Source organism: Pseudophryne corroboree, chromosome 9 (genome assembly GCF_028390025.1).
Source record: "Pseudophryne corroboree isolate aPseCor3 chromosome 9, aPseCor3.hap2, whole genome shotgun sequence".
NCBI classification, from domain to species: domain Eukaryota; kingdom Metazoa; phylum Chordata; class Amphibia; order Anura; family Myobatrachidae; genus Pseudophryne; species Pseudophryne corroboree.
In genome coordinates this window covers 95,278,884-95,298,964 of record NC_086452.1, presented here as the reverse complement: position 1 = coordinate 95,298,964, position 20,081 = coordinate 95,278,884, and the positions used below count along the sequence as shown (strand labels likewise).

The following is a 20,081-nucleotide window of genomic DNA, read 5'->3' as shown; positions in this document are numbered from 1 at the left end:
CAGTTTACCACTCTCCACCGGTATTATTATTTCACCGCTCTCAAACTCCAAACTTCATCAATCACCTGCTTCCAGCCCAGCTTCCAGCAGTGTACAGCTTCTCTTAAAGGGCCGGTGTCCTTTCTGCAGTTTACCACTCTCCACCGGTATTATTATTTCACCGCTCTTAAACTCCAAACTTCATTATTATTTCATCGCTCTCAAGTTCGTTTATTATTTAACTGGTTCCAGCCAGTATCCACTCCGTACCAACAACAGTCTGGTTCCAGCCAGTATCCACAGCAGCCGTTTTATCTTCAGCAACCCAGCCTTTCCTGGAACACCAGCTGATACGATCCTGGGTTCTCTCCATTGCTACAGTCAGGTCTGGTAAGAACTTTCCAACTAGAAGATTATAAGAACTGTCTCACTCTACCAGTGCCTGTGGCCCTTGCCACCCTGTAGTACCCAGGAATTGTATTTATCCTCTGTTGACTTTTATGTTTCCTTTACTGCTGCTGTGTTACGGAGTTTGTCATAATAAACATCATTGACTTTTATCCTGGTTGTCGTGGTCACGCCTTCGGGCAGTTATTCTACATGTTACTTACATGTCTAGGGGTCTGATACAACCTCCCAGGTTCCGTTACATCTCAGCCCCTACAACTGAGGCTGCCTCCCGTCAGCTCAGGCCCTCAGTTGTGACACCACCCGTGTTGTTGCAGCACTACTTGGGTTAGTGCTACTCCGTCCTCCAGCTGTTCTCTGGACCTTGCCCTTATCAGGAGATCGTCCAAGTAAGGGATAATTAATACGCCTCTTCTTCGCAGAAGAATCATCATTTCGGCCATTACCTTGGTAAAGACCCGAGGTGCCGTGGACAATCCAAACGGCAGCATCTGAAACTGATAATGACAGTTTTGCACCACGAACCTGAGGTACCCTTGATGTGAAGGGCAAATTGGGACATGCAGGTAAGCATCTTTTATGTCCAGGGACACCATAAAGTCCCCTTCTTCCAGATTCGCTATCACTGCTCTGAGTGATTCCATCTTGAAACTGAATTTTTGTATGTACAGGTTCAAAGATTTCAGATTTAGAATAGGTCTTACCGAGCCGTCCGGCTTCGGTACCACAAATAGCGTGGAGTAATACCCCTTTCCCTGTTGTAGGAGGGGTACCTTGGCTATCACCTGCTGAGAAAACAGCTTGTGAATGGCTTCCAATACCGTCGCCCTGTCTGAGGGAGACGTTGGCAAAGCAGACTTTAGGAACCGGCGAGGGGGAGACTTCTCGAATTCCAACCTGTAACCCTGAGATACTACCTGCAGGATCCAGGGGTCCACCTGTGAGCAAGCCCACTGCGCGCTGAAATTCTTGAGTCGACCCCCCACCGTTCCTGAGTCCGCTTGTAAAGCCCCAGCGTCATGCTGAGGTCTTTGCAGAACCCGCGGAGGGCTTCTGTTCCTGGGAAGGAGCTGCTTGCTGCCCTCTCTTACCCTTTCCTCTGCCTCGGGGCAGATATGACTGTCCTTTTGCCCGCTTGTTCTTATAGGACCGAAAGGACTGCGGCTGAAAAGACGGTGTCTTTTTCTGTTGGGAGGGGGTCTGAGGTAAAAAGGTGGATTTCCCGGCCGTTGCCGTGGCCACCAGATCCGATAGACCGACACCAAATAATTCCTCCCCTTTATACGGCAATACTTCCATATGCCGTTTGGAATCCGCATCACCTGACCACTGTCGTGTCCATAAACTTCTTCTGGCAGATATGGACATCGCACTTACTCTCGATGCCAGAGTGCAAATATCCCTCTGAGCATCTCGCATATAAAGAAAAGCATCCTTTAATTGCTCTAAAGTCTGTAAAATACTGTCCCTATCCAGGGTATCAATATTTTCAGTCAGGGAATCCGACCAGACCACCCCAGCACTGCACATCCAGGCTGAGGCGATGGCTGGTCGCAGTATAACACCAGTATGTGTGTATATACTTTTTAGGGTAGTTTCCAGCCTCCTATCAGCTGGATCCTTGAGGGCGGCCGTATCAGGAGACGGTAACGCCACTTGTTTTGATAAGCGTGTGAGCGCCTTATCCACCTTAGGGGGTGTTTCCCAGTGCGCCCTAACCTCTGGCGGGAAAGGGTATAATGCCAATAACTTTTTTGAAATTAGCCCTTTTCTATCTGGGTTAACCCACGCTTCATCACATACATCATTCAATTCCTCTGATTCAGGAAAAACTACAGGTAGTTTTTTCACCCCCCCACATAATACCCCTTTTTGTGGTACTTGTAGTATCAGAGATATGCAAAGCCTCCTTCATTGCCGTGATCATATAACGTGTGGCCCTACTGGAAAATACGTTTGTTTCTTCACCGTCGACACTAGATTCAGTGTCCGTGTCTGGGTCTGTATCGACCGACTGAGGTAAAGGGCGTTTTACAGCCCCTGACGGTGTCTGAGACGCCTGGGCAGGTACTAACTGGTTTGACGGCCGTCTCATGTCGTCAACTGATTTTTGTAATGTGCTGACATTATCACGTAATTCCATAAACAAAGCCATCCATTCCGGTGTCGACTCCCTAGGGGGTGACATCACCATTACCGGCAATTGCTCTGCCTCCACACCAACATCGTCCTCATACATGTCGACACACACGTACCGACACACAGCAGACACACAGGGAATGCTCTATTGAAGACAGGACCCCACTAGCCCTTTGGGGAGACAGAGGGAGAGTTTGCCAGCACACACCCAAGCGCTATAATATATATGGGAACAACCCTATATAAGTGTTGTATCCTTATAGCAGCTTAAATATAGTAATATCGCCAAAAAAAGTGCCCCCCCTCTCTGTTTTACCCTGTTTCTGTAGTGCAGTGCAGGGGAGAGTCCTGGGAGCCTTCCTCACAGCGGAGCTGAGCAGGAAAATGGCGCTGTGTGCTGAGGAGAATAAGCCCCGCCCCCTATTTCGGCGGGCTCTTCTCCGGAGTTTGTGAGATCTGGCAGGGGTTAAATACATCCATATAGCCTCAAGGACTATATGTGATGTATTTTTAGCCATAAAAAGGTATTATACATTGCTGCCCAGGGCGCCCCCCCAGCGCCCTGCACCCTCCGTGACCGCTGTGTGAAGTGTGCTGACAACAATGGCGCACAGCTGCAGTGCTGTGCGCTACCTCAGGAAGACTGAAAAGTCTTCTGCCGCCTGCTTCTGGACCTCTTCCATCTTCGGCATCTGCAAGGGGGGTCGGCGGCGCGGCTCCGGGACGAACCCCAGGGTGAGACCTGTGTTCCGACTCCCTCTGGAGCTAATGGTGTCCAGTAGCCTAAGAAGCCAATCCATCCTGCACGCAGGTGAGTTCACTTCTCTCCCCTAAGTCCCTCGATGCAGTGAGCCTGTTGCCAGCAGGACTCACTGAAAATAAAAAACCTAAAAACTTTTTCTAAGCAGCTCTTTAGGAGAGCCACCTAGATTGCACCCTGCTCGGACGGGCACAAAAACCTAACTGAGGCTTGGAGGAGGGTCATAGGGGGAGGAGCCAGTGCACACCACCTGATCCTAAAGCTTTATTTTTGTGCCCTGTCTCCTGCGGAGCCGCTAATCCCCATGGTCCTGACGGAGTCCCCAGCATCCACTAGGACGTCAGAGAAATATATGTTTCCAGGACGGCGGGAGTCAGAAAATCTGACTCGCTGTTTATCCTGTATGCACCCAACAAGCTGGGTGCTCCTGCTTCTAAGCAGACTATTGCTCGCTGGATTTGTAGTACAATTCAGCTTGCTCATTCTGTGGCAGGCCTGCCACAGCCAAAATCTGTAAATGCCCATTCCACTAGGAAGGTGGGCTCATCTTGGGCGGCTGCCCGAGGGGTCTCGGCTTTACAACTTTGCCGAGCAGCTACTTGGTCAGGGGCAAACACGTTTGCAAAATTCTACAAATTTGATACCCTGGCTGAGGAGGACCTGGAGTTCTCTCATTCGGTGCTGCAGAGTCATCCGCACTCTCCCGCCCGTTTGGGAGCTTTGGTATAATCCCCATGGTCCTTTCGGAGTTCCCAGCATCCACTAGGACGTTAGAGAAAATAAGAATTTACTCACCGGTAATTCTATTTCTCGTAGTCCGTAGTGGATGCTGGGCGCCCATCCCAAGTGCGGTTTATCTGCAATACTTGTACATAGTTATTGTTAACTAAATCGGGTTAATGTTGAGCCATCTGTTGAGAGGCTCAGTTGTTTCATACTGTTAACTGGGATTCATATCACGAGTTGTACGGTGTGATTGGTGTGGCTGGTATGAGTCTTACCCGGGATTCAAAATCCTTCCTTATTGTTGTACGCTCGTCCGGGCACAGTGTCCTAACTGAGGCTTGGAGGAGGGTCATAGTGGGAGGAGCCAGTGCACACCAGGTAGTCCTAAATCTTTCTAGAGTGCCCAGCCTCCTTCGGAGCCCGCTATTCCCCATGGTCCTTTCGGAGTTCCCAGCATCCACTACGGACTACGAGAAATAGAATTACCGGTGAGTAAATTCTTATTTTTTCCTGTTTCCTTTCTCCCAACTTTCGAGGATAAGAACCATTCGGGCGTCCTGTTTGGAGGAATAGGAGGAGACGCAGAGAAGGGATACTAAAGATACCTTTATATGGGAGACACATCACGTTTTAACGTGAGTACGGTACGCACCAAGCCATCCCTACCCTAATCTTTTGGATTGGGACCACCTTAAAGACACCTTTACGTATAGGTCCATGCACTATTCCGTCACGCACTCCCTCATCCAGAGAAAAAGGAAATAGAAGCCATACACCTGTTAAGAACTTACTGCACTATCAGTTGTCTTTCCCTTCTTACCCCCGAGGATACGAACTCACCGAGGACCCCATTCGGAGAAGTAGGAGGAAAGACAGGAATGAAGCTCTAAAGATACCTTTATAGGAGAGACACACCACGTATCAACGTGAGTGCGGTACACATCAAGTCAACGTGCACATTTCTATGAAAAAGAACTAAGAAAAAGAACTGAGTGTTTATCAAAGACTGTGTACCACAAACCCACCTCTCTATATTGTTCCATCATTTGATGAGCGCAGACGTGATTTCTCATTTTGTTTGTGTATGGCTGTACATTTGCTTAAATGGTGCATTTGTATCATGAATACTCTCACAGCCATCCAAGCTTACATGGTAATACAAGCTAGATTTTGACGCAGCGATCCTGCAAATCATTTATACTAGTTGATGAAATACTGACCAGTGGTCGGGGACAGTGGGCAAGCGAGCTGTAGAATATTCTGTCTGTTGGAACTTTTGGAAAGCGATGAATCTTCCCAAACTTGCCATGTTTCTTTTTTTGATCACTTTCAAGAACTTCAATGAATGACTTTGCATCACAGTATCCCAGCTCTTTCTGATAACATTGCTAGGAATACAATGAAACAATCATGAATACACCTACAATATTAGAATAACCACCATACTGTATTTTGGTCATTTTGGAAAATGAAGTTGGGTAGAGTCTAGCACATGTGACGCCCTGAAGCTTTATCATGTGTTCTGTGATTATACTTCATGACCCTACACTTCTACGCGAACATTCGGTCATATTTAGCTTCCATCTGCAATTAGGTACTTTTTCTCTCTCCCAGCTTTGATAAATCTCCCCCAAAGGGAGCTGCGATACTGAAAGCCATAATGAAAACAAAAGCAAACTTTCCACTGGCAGATTTAGCAGTGGTGCCAACATCTAGTAGTTAATGGGAGAGTAGATAGCAAAACGGATTACTAATTTAATTTTCTATTCAGTTTTAAGCATGCACAAATATGGCCAGTATCCTCCATTCAATTACCCCTAAAGGAAACGTTCCACTTTGTAGCATACTTACAGGTGTAGCAAAGTGTCCATAGAGGATGTTCTGTGATCTGGACCCACTGAATAAGTCATAAGGTCCTCTTTTACCCACAACGTGCTTCAAGGTTTCATCTATGGAGCATTTTAGGTTGTAGGCGCCTGGTCCTGGCACACATTCCTGAAATATGAGCAGTGCGTGAGGAAAGAAATTACACCCGGTCCATCCCATCTCATCCCATAATCACCTACATTGCTGCTTTCTGAGCTACATTTAATAGTTTCGCTATCCATTATGACCTTGGAGCTGGCAGACTTTGAAGCCCTCTCTTCTATGAGTGTGTATGGATTCCCTGCTTTGCCGTAAGTTCCAGGTCCTGGGGTACAGTTCTGTGTGGGGGACAGACACAGGAATTATGAACAAAATAGATCACATAAAACTTTTTTCAGGTGCTAATATATGGTACCACTCTTTATTATGAATAGAAAGTTTATGTTTAATAATCTTATCCTGCAATAACGATGAGCAGCAATTAAGTCCAGCAGTGTTTGTGTGCACACAGCTAAAGTAAGTAAGGCTCTTAATGCCTATACTATAAATAATCCAATTTACCAGTGACTTTATGCACTTATAAAATTTCAGGTGTATAAATGACTGAACACACACTGATCAACTTGATAACTGTACAGTGTGTACCTAGCTTGCCGGCCCCACAGTGTACTGTACAGGGGAAAAGCAGTGCTGGAACTACTGTTGGTGCAGGGGGTGCATGCATGGGGGATGGTGAATGCACAGTGTGTACCTAGCACTAGTTTACAGATTGCCTGCTCCACATTGTACTGTACAGGGGAAAGCAGTGCTGGAACTACTGTTGGTGCAGGGGGTGCATGCATGGGGGGCGGTGATTGCACAGTGTGTACCTAGTACTAGCTTACAGACTGCCTGCCCCACAGTGTACTGTACAGGGGAAAGCAGTGCTGGAACTACTGTTGGTGCAGGGGGTGCATGTGTAGCAAGGGCCAGTGTACTCGTGTGGTCACTGGCCCTGCTACTAGGTGTCATGTACCTCCTTGCCTGGGATGGGCCGAGATCCGGAGGGATCCTGGCACCGTCCCATGGGGCCGGAGGTAGCGCTGGCATTGGGCATCAGGCCATCTGGCTGCTGAGTTCGGTGGCGGGCGTGGGAGCGGAGGTGAATCGCCACCGCCATTCCACGTGGGTGATGGCGGCGGGCCTACATCCTCCGGGTCTCAGGCCCTGCCAATCACAGCGCTGTGCTTTGAATTTGGTGCCAGCTGTGAGCCAATCACAGCTCACGAGCTGGCGGCCAATCAGGAGCGGTGGCGGCAAGCCAATCCCGGCTCGCTGCATCATAGCCCCACCCCCTGGCACTGGCTTGCATTAGCCAGCGCCGGGCGCGAGGAGGGGAGTCGTCGGTCGAGAGGGGAGGAGGGGAGTCGTCGGTCGAGAGGGAGCGGTGAAGAGCTCCAGAAGAGTGAAGATTGCAGAAGGCGCCGGAAGTCCCGGAGGGCGGCGGCCGTTGGGAAAATAAGAATTTACTCACCGGTAATTCTATTTCTCGTAGTCCGTAGTGGATGCTGGGTACTCCGTAAGGACCATGGGGAATAGACGGGCTCCGCAGGAGACTGGGCACTCTTAAAAGAAAGATTAGGTACTACATCTGGTGTGCACTGGCTCCTCCCTCTATGCCCCTCCTCCAGACCTCAGTTAGGGAAACTGTGCCCGGAAGAGCTGACATTACTAGGAAAGGATTTGGAATCCAGGGTAAGACTCATACCAGCCACACCAATCACACTGTACAACTCGTGATAACCATACCCAGTTAACAGTATGAACAACAACTGAGCCTCATTTAACAGATGGCTCATAACAAAACCCTATAGTTAAGCAATAACTATATACATGTATTGCAGAAAGTCCGCACTTGGGACGGGCTCCCAGCATCCACTACAGACTACGAGAAATAGAATTACCGGTGAGTAAATTCTTATTTTCTCTGACGTCCTAGTGGATGCTGGGTACTCCGTAAGGACCATGGGGATTATACCAAAGCTTCCAAACGGGCGGGAGAGTGCGGATGACTCTGCAGCACCGAATGAGCAAACTCAAGGTCCTCCTCAGCCAGGGTATCAAACTTGTAGAATTTTGCAAAAGTGTTTGATCCCGACCAAGTAGCAGCTCGGCAAAGTTGTAAAGCCGAGACCCCTCGGGCAGCCGCCCAAGAAGAGCCCACCTTCCTCGTGGAATGGGCTTTTACAGATTTAGGATGCGGCAGTCCAGCCGCAGAATGAGCCTGCTGAATCGTGCTACAGATCCAGCGAGCAATAGTCTGCTTAGAAGCAGGAGCACCCAGCTTGTTGGGTGCATGCAGGATAAACAGCGAGTCGGTTTTCCTGACTCTAGCCGTCCTGGAAACATAGATTTTCAGGGCCCGGACTACGTCCAGCAACTTGGAATCCTCCAAGTCCCGAGTAGCCGCAGGCACCACAATAGGTTGGTTCAAATGAAACGCTGATACCACCTTAGGGAGAAATTGGGGACGAGTCCTCAATTCTGCCCTGTCCATATGGAAAATCAGATATGGGCTTTTACAGGACAAAGCCGCCAATTCTGACACACGCCTAGCCGAAGCTAAGGCCAATAACATGACCACCTTCCACGTGAGATACTTTAGCTCCACGGTCTTAAGTGGCTCAAACCAGTGGGATTTCAGGAAATCCAACACAACGTTAAGATCCCAAGGTGCCACTGGAGGCACAAAAGGGGGCTGAATATGCAGCACTCCCTTAACAAACGTCTGAACTTCAGGCAGTGAAGCCAGTTCTTTTTGAAAGAAAATAGACAGGGCTGAAATCTGGACTTTAAGGGATCCCAATTTTAGGCCCATAGTCACTCCTGACTGTAGGAAGTGCAGAAATCGACCCAGCTGAAATTCCTCTGTTGGGGCCTTCCTGGCCTCACACCAAGCAACATATTTTCGCCATATGCGGTGATAATGTTTTGCTGTCACATCCTTCCTAGCTTTAATCAGCGTAGGAATGACTTCATCTGGAATGCCCTTTTCCATTAGGATCCGGCGTTCAACCGCCATGCCGTCAAACGCAGCCGCGGTAAGTCTTGGAACAGACAGGGCCCCTGCTGTAGCAGGTCCTGTCGGAGCGGCAGAGGCCAAGGGTCCTCTGAGATCATTTCTTGTAGTTCCGGGTAGCAAGTTCTTCTTGGCCAATCCGGAACGATGAGTATAGTTCTTACTCCTCTCTTTCTTATTATCCTCAGTACCTTTGGTATGAGAGGAAGAGGAGGGAACACATAAACCGACTGGTACACCCACGGTGTCACTAGAGCGTCCACAGCTATCGCCTGAGGGTCCCTTGACCTGGCGCAATATCTTTTTAGCTTTTTGTTGAGGCGGGACGCCATCATGTCCACCTGTGGCCTTTCCCAACGATTTACAATCAGCTTGAAGACTTCTGGATGAAGTCCCCACTCTCCCGGGTGGAGGTCGTGCCTGCTGAGGAAGTCTGCTTCCCAGTTGTCCACTCCCGGAATGAACACTGCTGACAGTGCTAGCACGTGATTCTCCGCCCATCGAAGAATCCTTGTGGCTTCTGCCATCGCCATCCTGCTTCTAGTGCCGCCCTGTCGGTTTACATGTCGACCGCCGTGATGTTGTCTGACTGAATCAGCACCGGCTGGTTTTGAAGCAGGGTTACTGCTTGACTCAGGGCATTGTAAATGGCCCTTAGTTCCAGAATATTTATGTGTAGGGAAGTCTCCTGACTCGACCACTGTCCTTGGAAGTTTCTTCCCTGAGTGACTGCCCCCCAACCTCGGAGGCTTGCATCCGTGGTCACCAGGACCCAGTCCTGAATGCCGAATCTGCGGCCCTCGAGAAGATGAGCACTCTGCAGCCACCACAGCAGAGACACCCTGGCCCTGGGGGACAGGGTGATCAGCCGATGCATCTGAAGATGCGATCCGGACCACTTGTCTAACAGATCCCACTGAAAGATCCTTGCATGGAACCTGCCGAAGGGAATTGCTTCGTAAGAAGCTACCATCTTTCCCAGGACTCGCGTGCAGTGATGCACCGACACCTGTTTTGGTTTCAGGAGGTCCCTGACCAGAGATGACAATTCCTGGGCCTTCTCCTCCGGGAGAAACACCCTCTTCTGTTCTGTGTCCAGAATCATGCCCAAGAACAGCAGACGCGTCGTAGGAATCAGCTGCGACTTTGGGATATTCAGAATCCAGCCGTGCTGTTGTAGCACTTCCCGAGATAGTGCTACTCCGACTAACAACTGCTCCTTGGACCTCGCCTTTATAAGGAGATCGTCCAAGTATGGGATAATTATAACTCCCTTCTTTCGAAGGAGTATCATCATTTCAGCCATTACCTTGGTAAATACCCTCGGTGCCGTGGACAGACCAAACGGCAACGTCTGGAATTGGTAATGACAGTCCTGTACCACAAACCTGAGGTACTCCTGGTGAGGGGGGTAAATGGGGACATGTAGGTAAGCATCCTTGATGTCCAGTAACACAATAAAATCCCCCTCTTCCAGGCTTGCAATGACCGCCCTGAGCGTTTCCATTTTGAACTTGAACTTCCTTATATAAGTGAAAAAATAGAGAATAGCGCCTAGGTGTATTCAGTAAGACCCCTAAAGGCAAAGGGATATAATGACTAAATGGTCACACCTAACACTCCTCACATATACGTAAGTGGCAGCTTTAAAACAATATAAAGATAAACATTAAAAAATGAAGTATAAAAAAGCGCCTGGTAGTGTTGGTGACTCACTCCTCGTGAAAAAGATTTGTGATAATAAAACAGATAAATTATAATAAACTTAGCTGCGGGTATTTCTGGTAGATGACTCTTATAGACAGCACATGTAAAGGAGAGATAAAATAAACATAGTGTGTACTGTTTTCAAATTTCCACAGATGTTTTTCAGAATAAACAATTTATAGGAACTGTGCAGGTTCCAATTTTAAAAGGAGAAACTATGTTTAGTTAAAAACAATAGTTTAATGAACACACTCCTGCCAGAACATGCAGGTCACATATATAAATAAAACAGTACACAAAATAAAAGGACATATATAGCAGCTGATTCAAAAATAGAAAGTGCAGGTATTAATCGTACAATATAAAAGAATATAATAGGCTTATCTGTCCACAGGTATGGGTATTGGATTAAAATTCATCCATGAATGCAGGTATCAAACGTACAGAAAGTAAGATAAAAACATGGCTTATCTGTCCACGGATAGGAAGTCAGAAAGGGGTGGGCATCCAGTCCCTGTCCCACCCCTTTCCCCCCTGGATGCCCACCCCTTTCTGACTTCCTATCCGTGGACAGATAAGCCATGTTTTTATCTTACTTTCTGTACGTTTGATACCTGCATTCATGGATGAATTTTAATCCAATACCCATACCTGTGGACAGATAAGCCTATTATATTCTTTTATATTGTACGATTAATACCTGCACTTTCTATTTTTGAATCAGCTGCTATATATGTCCTTTTATTTTGTGTACTGTTTTATTTATATATGTGACCTGCATGTTCTGGCAGGAGTGTGTTCATTAAACTATTGTTTTTAACTAAACATAGTTTCTCCTTTTAAAATTGGAACCTGCACAGTTCCTATAAATTGTTTATTCTGAAAAACATCTGTGGAAATTTGAAAACAGTACACACTATGTTTATTTTATCTCTCCTTTACATGTGCTGTCTATAAGAGTCATCTACCAGAAATACCCGCAGCTAAGTTTATTATAATTTATCTGTTTTATTATCACAAATCTTTTTCACGAGGAGTGAGTCACCAACACTACCAGGCGCTTTTTTATACTTCATTTTTTAATATTCCTTATATAAGTGTTCAAGGATTTCAAATTTAGAATGGGTCTCACCGAACCGTCTGGTTTCGGTACCACAAACATTGTGGAATAGTAACCCCGTCCCTGTTGAAGGAGGGGAACTTTGATTATCACCTGCTGAAGGTACAGCTTGTGAATTGCCGCCAGTACTACCTCCCTTTCCTTGGGAGCAGCTGGCAAGGCTGATTTGAGGTAACGGCGAGGGGGAGACGCCTCGAACTCCAGCTTGTATCCCTGAGATACCACTTGTAGAACTCAGAGATCCACCTGTGAGCGAACCCACTGGTCGCTGAAGTTCCGGAGACGCGCCCCCACCGCACCTGGCTCCACCTGTGGAGCCCCAGCGTCATGCGGTGGACTTAGAGGAAGCAGGGGAGGATTTTTGTTCCTGGGAACTGGCTGTCTGGTGCAGCTTTTTCCCTCTACCCCTGCCTCTGGGCAGAAAGGACGCGCCTCTGACCCGCTTGCCTTTCTGAGGCCGAAAGGACTGTACTTGATAATACGGTGCTTTCTTAGGCTGTGAGGGAACCTGAGGTAAAAAAGTCAACTTCCCAGCTGTTGCTGTGGATACGAGGTCCGAGAGACCGTCCCCAAACAGTTCCTCACCCTTATAAGGCAAAACCTCCATGTGCCTTTTAGAATCAGCATCACCTGTCCACTGCCGAGTCCATAATACTCTCCTGGCAGAAATGGACATTGCATTAATTCTAGATGCCAGCCGGCAAATGTCCCTCTGTGCATCCCTTATATATAAGACGACGTCTTTAATATGCTCCATGGTTAGCAAAATAGTATCCCTGTCAAGGGAATCAATGTTATCTGACAGGGAATCAGACCAAGCAGCTGCAGCACTACACATCCATGCCGAAGCAATTGCAGGTCTCAGTATAGTACCTGAGTGTGTATATACAGACTTCAGGATAGCCTCCTGCTTTCTATCTGCAGGCTCCTTTAAGGCGGCCGTATCCTGAGACGGCAGTGCCACCTTTTTTGATAAGCGTGTGAGCGCCTTGTCCACCCTAGGGGATGTTTCCCAACGTAGCTTGTCCGTTGGCGGGAAAGGGTACGCCATCAGTAACCTCTTAGAAATCACTAATTTCTTATCTGGGGAACACCACGCTTCTTCACACAATTCATTTAACTCATCAGATGGGGGAAAAGTCACTGGCTGCTTTTTCTCCCCAAACATAATACCCTTTTTTGTGGTAACCGGGTCAATGTCAGAAATGTGCAACACATTTTTCATAGCCGTAATCATGCATCGGATGGCCCTTGTGGACTGTACATTTGTCTCATCCTCGTCTACACTGGAGTCAGACTCCGTGTCGACATCTGTGTCTGCCATCTGAGGTAGCGGGCGTTTTTGAGCCCCTGATGGCCTCTGGGATGCCTGGGCAGGCGCGGGCTGAGATGCCGGCTGTCCCAAAGCTGCGTCATCGAACCTTTTATGCAAGAAGTTGACACTGTCGGTTAATACCTTCCACATATCCATCCACTCTGGTGTCGGCCCCGCAGGGGGCGACATCACACTTATCGGCATCTGCTCCGCCTCCACGTAAGCGTCCTCCTCAAACATGTCGACACAGCCGTACCGACACACCGCACACACACACAGGGAATGCTCTGACTGAGGACAGGACCCCACAAAGTCCTTTGGGGAGACAGAGAGGGAGTATGCCAGCACACACCAGAGCGCTATATAACAGAGGGATTTACACTAACAGAAAGTGAATTTTCCCCCAATAGCTGCTTATATCACCTTTGCGCCTAAATTTATGTGCCCCCCCCTCTCTTTTTTACCCTTCTCGTAGTGTATACTGCAGGGGAGAGCCTGGGGAGCGTCCTTCCAGCGGAGCTGTGAAGAGAAAATGGCGCTGGCTGTGCTGAGGAAGATAGCCCCGCCCCTTCAGCGGCGGGCTTCTCCCGCTTTTTTAATAATATTTATGGCGGGGGATTAGGCACATATACAGTTTATAACTGTATTATGTGCATTTTGCCAAAAAGGTATACATATTGCAGCCCAGGGCGCCCCCCCCAGCGCCCTGCACCCACCAGTGACCGGAGCGTGTGCTGTGCTGTGGGAGCAATGGCGCACAGCTGCAGTGCTGTGCGCTACCTTATTGAAGACTTCTTCCGTCTTCTGGCTCTGCAAGGGGGACGGCGGCGCGGCTCCGGGAACGGACGATCGAGGTCGGGCCCTGTGTTCGATCCCTCTGGAGCTAATGGTGTCCAGTAGCCTTAGAAGCACAAGCTAGCTGCAAGCAGGTAGGTTTGCTTCTCTCCCCTCAGTCCCTCGTAGCAGTGAGTCTGTTGCCAGCAGATCTCACTGAAAATAAAAAAACGAACAAATACTTTCTTTTCTAGTAAGCTCAGGAGAGCCCACTAGGTGCATCCAGCTCTGGCCGGGCACAGATTCTAACTTAGGTCTGGAGGAGGGGCATAGAGGGAGGAGCCAGTGCACACCAGATGTAGTACCTAATCTTTCTTTTAAGAGTGCCCAGTCTCCTGCGGAGCCCGTCTATTCCCCATGGTCCTTACGGAGTACCCAGCATCCACTAGGACGTCAGAGAAAGAGCTGTTACACCCTGCCGCCCGCCAGGTTAAGTTCAAAGAGCCGAAGACGTCAGAAGCCCTGGGACAGCGGTGTGCGACGGAAAAGAGCTTGCACTGGCCACTGCTGCCCAGGTGAAGACTCCAGGAAGCCCGGAGGTGGAGGGAGCCGTCCCGCCTCCGGCGAAGACCACACAGTGGGCAGGGCTGGACCAGGCTTGGTCCATCCACTGCCCTTAGGACGGGTAAGTCCCCCCCACCCTAGATCACCAGGGATTCAGGCACTAGGCCTGTAGGGCATAACAGGCACTAGGCCCGGGGGATCCGAGGGGGCATTAGGCCCAATAGCATTGCGCATTAGGCGGGCACTAGGTCCGGGGGACAACAGAGGGAATTAGGCAGGCATCAGGCCTGAGGAGCAATACGGGCATTAGGCCCAATAGGAGGTGGTGTTAGGCCACCAGGTTTAGGATTGGCCCCCAATGGCAACAATAGGCCGGGGCACCCAGGGCGAGGAAGCCCAACACTATTGTATCGACGATAGAAGTCTGCGCTATGCTGCAGGTCTGGTAAATCGGTGCTAGGCCGTGGTATCTCTTAATCCGGTGCTAAGCCACAGGTTGGATAAACTGGCGCAACGCCACAGGTGTGGTAAGCCGGCGCTAGGCCGTGGTATCTCTTGATACGGCGCTAGGCCAAAGGTTGGAAAGTCGACGCAACGCCGCAGGTGTGGTAAGCCGGCGCTAGGCCTTGGCATCTCTTGACCCAGCGCTAGGCCACAGGTTGGATAAGTCGGCGCAACGCCGTAGGTGTGGTGAGTTGGCGCTAGGCCGTGGTATCTCTGGATCCGGCGCTAGGCAGCTAGACCGCTAGGTTTATGGTGTACAGTCAGGCCCCCATTAAAGGTAGACTGAGTCTGAGGTAAGTACTGCAGTTTTCCCACAGTCAGGATCCCATGAAGTGTAGGCTGTCGGAAGTTACGTGCTGGTGAGTGTCACATGGTTGAAACAGTATAACGGTATTGTGTCATAACCTCTGCATAAGTGTCTCTCCGTTGTCTTGTGTAAACAGCGCCACGTCCCGTGGGCTGCACTGTGTGTTCTATTACAGGACCAAGGAAGAAGGGCTAGCTGTCTGGCAGGAAACCGAGGGTATAGCTGGTGTGCATAATTGTGTTTTGTGTGTTTTCTGTGGTGTATGTTGCCCCTTTCCCCACCTCCCCTTTGGGCGTTTTCGTTCAGGGTCACACCTGGTGCTTCGCACCACTATGGGAGCACCCAGTCTGAGGCCGCAAGTTCCAATAATGGTCATTCACTGACTCCAGTAGAGGCCACCCCTGCGTAGTGTGTCCCCCATTCTTTTCAGGTCACCCCAGGAGGTTCTTGTCCGTGTCTTGGTGTGTTCCAGTACCGTCGGAGTTGTCTCAACGGACTGAAGGTGAAGGACAGGAGGCGTGAGGTACGTAGGATTGGCAAGTGAGTTCATTTTCGCAGGGCTCTACCGCAGTGCCTCTTACACATTCATGGGGGGCGGTGATTGCACAGTGTGTACCTAGCACTAGCCTACAGATTGCCTGCCCCACATTGTACTGTACAGGGGAAAAGCAGTGCTGGAACTACTGTTGGTGCAGGGGGTGCATGGATGGGGGACGGTGATTGCACAGTGTGTACCTAGCACTAGGCTACAGATTGCCTGCCCCACATTGTACTGTACAGGGGAAAGCAGTGCTGGAACCACTGTTGGTGCAGGGGGTGCATGCATGGGGGGCGGTGATTGCACAGTGTGTACCTAGCACTAGCCTACAGATTGCCTGCCCCACAGTGTACTGTACAGGGGAAAGCAGTGCTGGAACTACTGTTGGTGCAGGGGGTGCATGGATGGGGGACGGTGATTGCACAGTGTGTACCTAGCACTAGGCTACAGATTGCCTGCCCCACATTGTACTGTACAGGGGAAAAGCAGTGCTGAAACTACTGTTGGTGCAGGGGGTGCATGGATGGGGGACGGTGATTGCACAGTGTGTACCTAGCACTAGGCTACAGATTGCCTGCCCCACATTGTACTGTACAGGGGAAAGCAGTGCTGGAACCACTGTTGGTGCAGGGGGTGCATGCATGGGGGGCGGTGATTGCACAGTGTGTACCTAGCACTAGCCTACAGATTGCCTGCACCACATTGTACTGTACAGGGGAAAGCAGTGCTGGAACTACTGTTGGTACAGGGGGTGCATGGATGGGGGACGGTGATTGCACAGTGTGTACCTAGCACTAGGCTACAGCTTGTCTGCACCACAGTGTACTGTACAGGGGAAAGCAGTGCTGGTACTACTGTTGGTGCAGGGGGTGCATGGATGGGGGACGGTGATTGCACAGTGTGTACCTAGCACTAGGCTACAGCTTGTCTGCACCACAGTGTACTGTACAGGGGAAAGCAGTGCTGGAACTACTGTTGGTGCAGGGGGTGCATGCATGGGGGGCGGTAATTGCACAGTGAAGGCTGGGCTAGGCTTTTGGTTTCCAAAATGTAATAGCTATATATATTAAAGCTCCTCCATCAGATTTTATCATGCTATACCTTTATGTCATCCTTAAAGCGCACATCTTTAGTGCCGCACACTCCTCGCAGGCTGGCCGGTTTCTTTTCCGTTAGCTCCAGAAATGAGTTTATGTTGTATCGACCCGGCCCCATGTTTTGTTTCTAAAGTAACAGAGCATACAGATATTTCAGAAAACGAATTCAAGTTTCCCAGGGTCTAAGGCATAGATTTACTAAAGTTTCTAAAAATGAAAAGTAGTGCTATTGCCCATAGCAACCAATCAGATTATAGCTATCATTCTCTTTTGCATCCTACAAAATGATTGACATAATCTGATTGGTTGCCACATTTTTAGAAACTTTAGTAAATTAACTCCTAAGTGTAAATGATATAGCGTCACCTCACCAGCAAACGGTTTCTCTCCCATGTTTCCTTGTACAGAACATGCGGCATTACAGTCAGCCGTTCTGTTTCTTCTGCTCTCTTCCATCCAGGTGTAGATGCGACTCGCTCCAAAACAAATGGATTAAAATCGCCAGTTCTGGGATCATAGGTTCCAGGTCCTAACCGTCTTGCCTAGATTAAAATACAGACTTTTTACAGACACACATTGGGGGAGATTCAATTCTTTTCACCCCTTTCCACACTCGTTCTATTTCTGCCCTCAGGGACGTTGTATCATTATTTTTAGCTCGCTACCCCCGGAGTAGTGAGGCACTCAAACCTTTACACAGTAAACCTGATTACTATATGCGCGTTAACGGAGATCATTTTAGAAAGGAAATTGGGCGTGATATATCATTTGAATCTCACCCATTATGTTTCAAATTCACATTCTCATTTAACAATAAGAGAACAAGGAAAAAATATTTTGCCTTCTCCAAAAAGAAACACAGAGACATCCAGTCTTACCCTATAAAATAACAGCCCATCAATCAACTGAGGCTTATGTAGAGGAGGGATTGAGGAGGGAAGTGGTGTCCTGCGTCCTTTAAAAGGACATTAGTTCTCGGATTCAGCCTGGAACTGCACATCTTTCATAATCTCCCTCAAACCTAAAATCAAGTTCATCAATTGGATCTTAAATAAAAACATGGGGGCTATCGGTATCTCTGATCTGCTGCTGTGTATAAGGGCGCAGCATCAGATCATCTGGGAGAACATCAGGCAGACATCTGTGTAACCCTCAGGTTAGAAAAAGAGAAAATGCAGGCGTACACTCTAAATACTAAACACTGCTAATCAGATTATAATAAACTCTGCAATATAACATCGCAATATGAGGTGCTAAGACTAATTTTAGCCAAATATATGGGCCCAACAACTGTGACCAGGTGACAACATCTGGTGGGTCCCTAACACGAAGGTTCAAGTTCAGGGCACAGGTCCACCAGGCCAGCACAAGCCAACCACACTAGTGAGAGGTTTAAGTGTTAAAAGTGTTACATTAGTAATAGTAGCAGCTATGTGTTGAGAAGAGTGTGTGTGTATTACATAATAATTGGGGTGTTAAAAAGTGCATTTTCTTTGTTTTTCTGTGTGGAACTACAAGTCTCAGCATGGCAGTGTTTAGAATTAGTGTATGCAGTCCAAGGTGCCGCCCCCCCCTCCCCCCCCCTGCCCCCCATATAACCTACAGTTTACTCAGGATGTCCAGGGAAATCATGCTGCCAGGGCCAATGAAGCTGCGTCCGAGAATGCAGCCACTGGCTTTGGCACGCCCAGAAAATGGGGCTGACACGCCCCCCATTTCTGAAACTGGCGCATGGTGCGATAAGCAAAGATATTTTTCAATCCACAGCAACCAACAAATATCACTTTACAGAACTCTATAGAAGTCAAATGAATAGAAGCATGCCTTATTTTGTTGCTATGGGTTACCACACATGTTCCCTAATATTTTATTAAATACACCCCTTGATGTTCCTTGTGTGTGTATCATAGCTTTACTCACGGTCTCTGAAGTTGCAGTCTTGCAGTAAGGAACTTGTGTGTAGGAACCAGGTTTCTTAAACTTAGGATAAACCGCGGACACATCAAATCTATGAGATAAGATAGATTATATATCCGTAACTATTTATGTAAAAACATGTTGTATTTGTTGCTAACTCCATGGTTTGGTAATGAAGAAGTGTGTATACATTAATGTACAGTGACCGCAAACATTGACGATTCTACATAAGTGATTAATGCTTCCTGACCCTATGAAGATTTTTCTAGTGAGGAATATGTAGGCTTTAAATCCTTTATCAGAACTCTACAACGTAAGGGTAGAGCCGAATTAAGGGCGGCCACTTGAGCCTTGAGCTAAAAATGGTCAAGGGCTTACTGTGAGATGTGGAGGAGCTGTGAACAGTGTTGGTATGGGTGGGGCCAGAGCCATATGGGTGTGTACACCAGTGCCGTAACTAGACATTTTAGCGCTGTGTACAAGAAACGGCATCGGCGCCCCCCCTTAAAGCAAACCGCAAAAAATATAGGGGTGTGGCTTCACGGGAAAGGGGTGTGGCCACAAAATAATACCAATTCGTATAATGGTGCACAGTAGTCTCCATTATTCAAATTACGCCGCACAGTAGTGCCACTACACCAGGTAGGGCCCCTTTTACACATTACGGCAAACAGCGTCCTCTTATTACACATTACGGCAGACAGCGTCCCCTTTTTTTACACATTACGGCAGACAGAGTCCCCTTTTTTACACATTACGGCAGACAGAGTCCCCTTTTTTACACATTACGGCAGACAGCGTCCCCCTTTTTTACACATTACGGCAGACAGCGTCTCCTTTTTACACATTAGGCAGACAGCGTCCCTTTTTTACACATTACGGCAGACAGCGTCCCCTTTTTTACACATTACAGCAGACAGCGTCCCCTTTTTTACACATTACGGCAGACAGCGTCCCCTTTTTTACACATTACGGCAGACAGCATCCCCTTTTTTATACATTACGGCAGACCGAGTCCCCTTTTTACACATTACGGCAGGCAGCGACCCCCTTTTACATGTTACAGCAGACAGCGTCTCCTTTTTTACACGTTACTACAGAGAGCGTCCCCCTTTTACACATTATGGCAGGCAGAGTCCCCCTTTAACACAGTACGGCAGCCAGTCCCCCTTACACCACCCCCCCCTACCATTAGGGTGTAGTGTAGTGAAGTGTACTGTGGTGTAGTGTAGTGTAGTGTAATGTACTGTAGTGAAGTGTAGTGTAATATAGTGTAGTATAATGTAGTGTAGTGTAGTGTAC

At 48.4% G+C, this 20,081-nt stretch overlaps 1 protein-coding gene across 2 annotated transcripts in view; it reads right to left on the bottom strand.

Moving 5' to 3' along the window:
• The window catches only part of CIMAP2 (ciliary microtubule associated protein 2), an 80,895-nt gene that overhangs the window by 45,218 nt on the left and 15,596 nt on the right, over positions 1-20,081 (bottom strand). For both annotated transcript variants that reach the window (XM_063939662.1, XM_063939663.1), the window contains exons 2-7: positions 18,783-18,870; positions 17,234-17,404; positions 16,867-16,989; positions 6,079-6,216; positions 5,864-6,007; positions 5,233-5,400 (exon numbers count right to left, since the gene is read on the bottom strand). In XM_063939662.1, the coding sequence (XP_063795732.1) occupies positions 5,233-5,400; positions 5,864-6,007; positions 6,079-6,216; positions 16,867-16,989; positions 17,234-17,404; positions 18,783-18,870 (832 nt within the window). The remainder of the gene's footprint in view (positions 1-5,232; positions 5,401-5,863; positions 6,008-6,078; positions 6,217-16,866; positions 16,990-17,233; positions 17,405-18,782; positions 18,871-20,081) is intronic.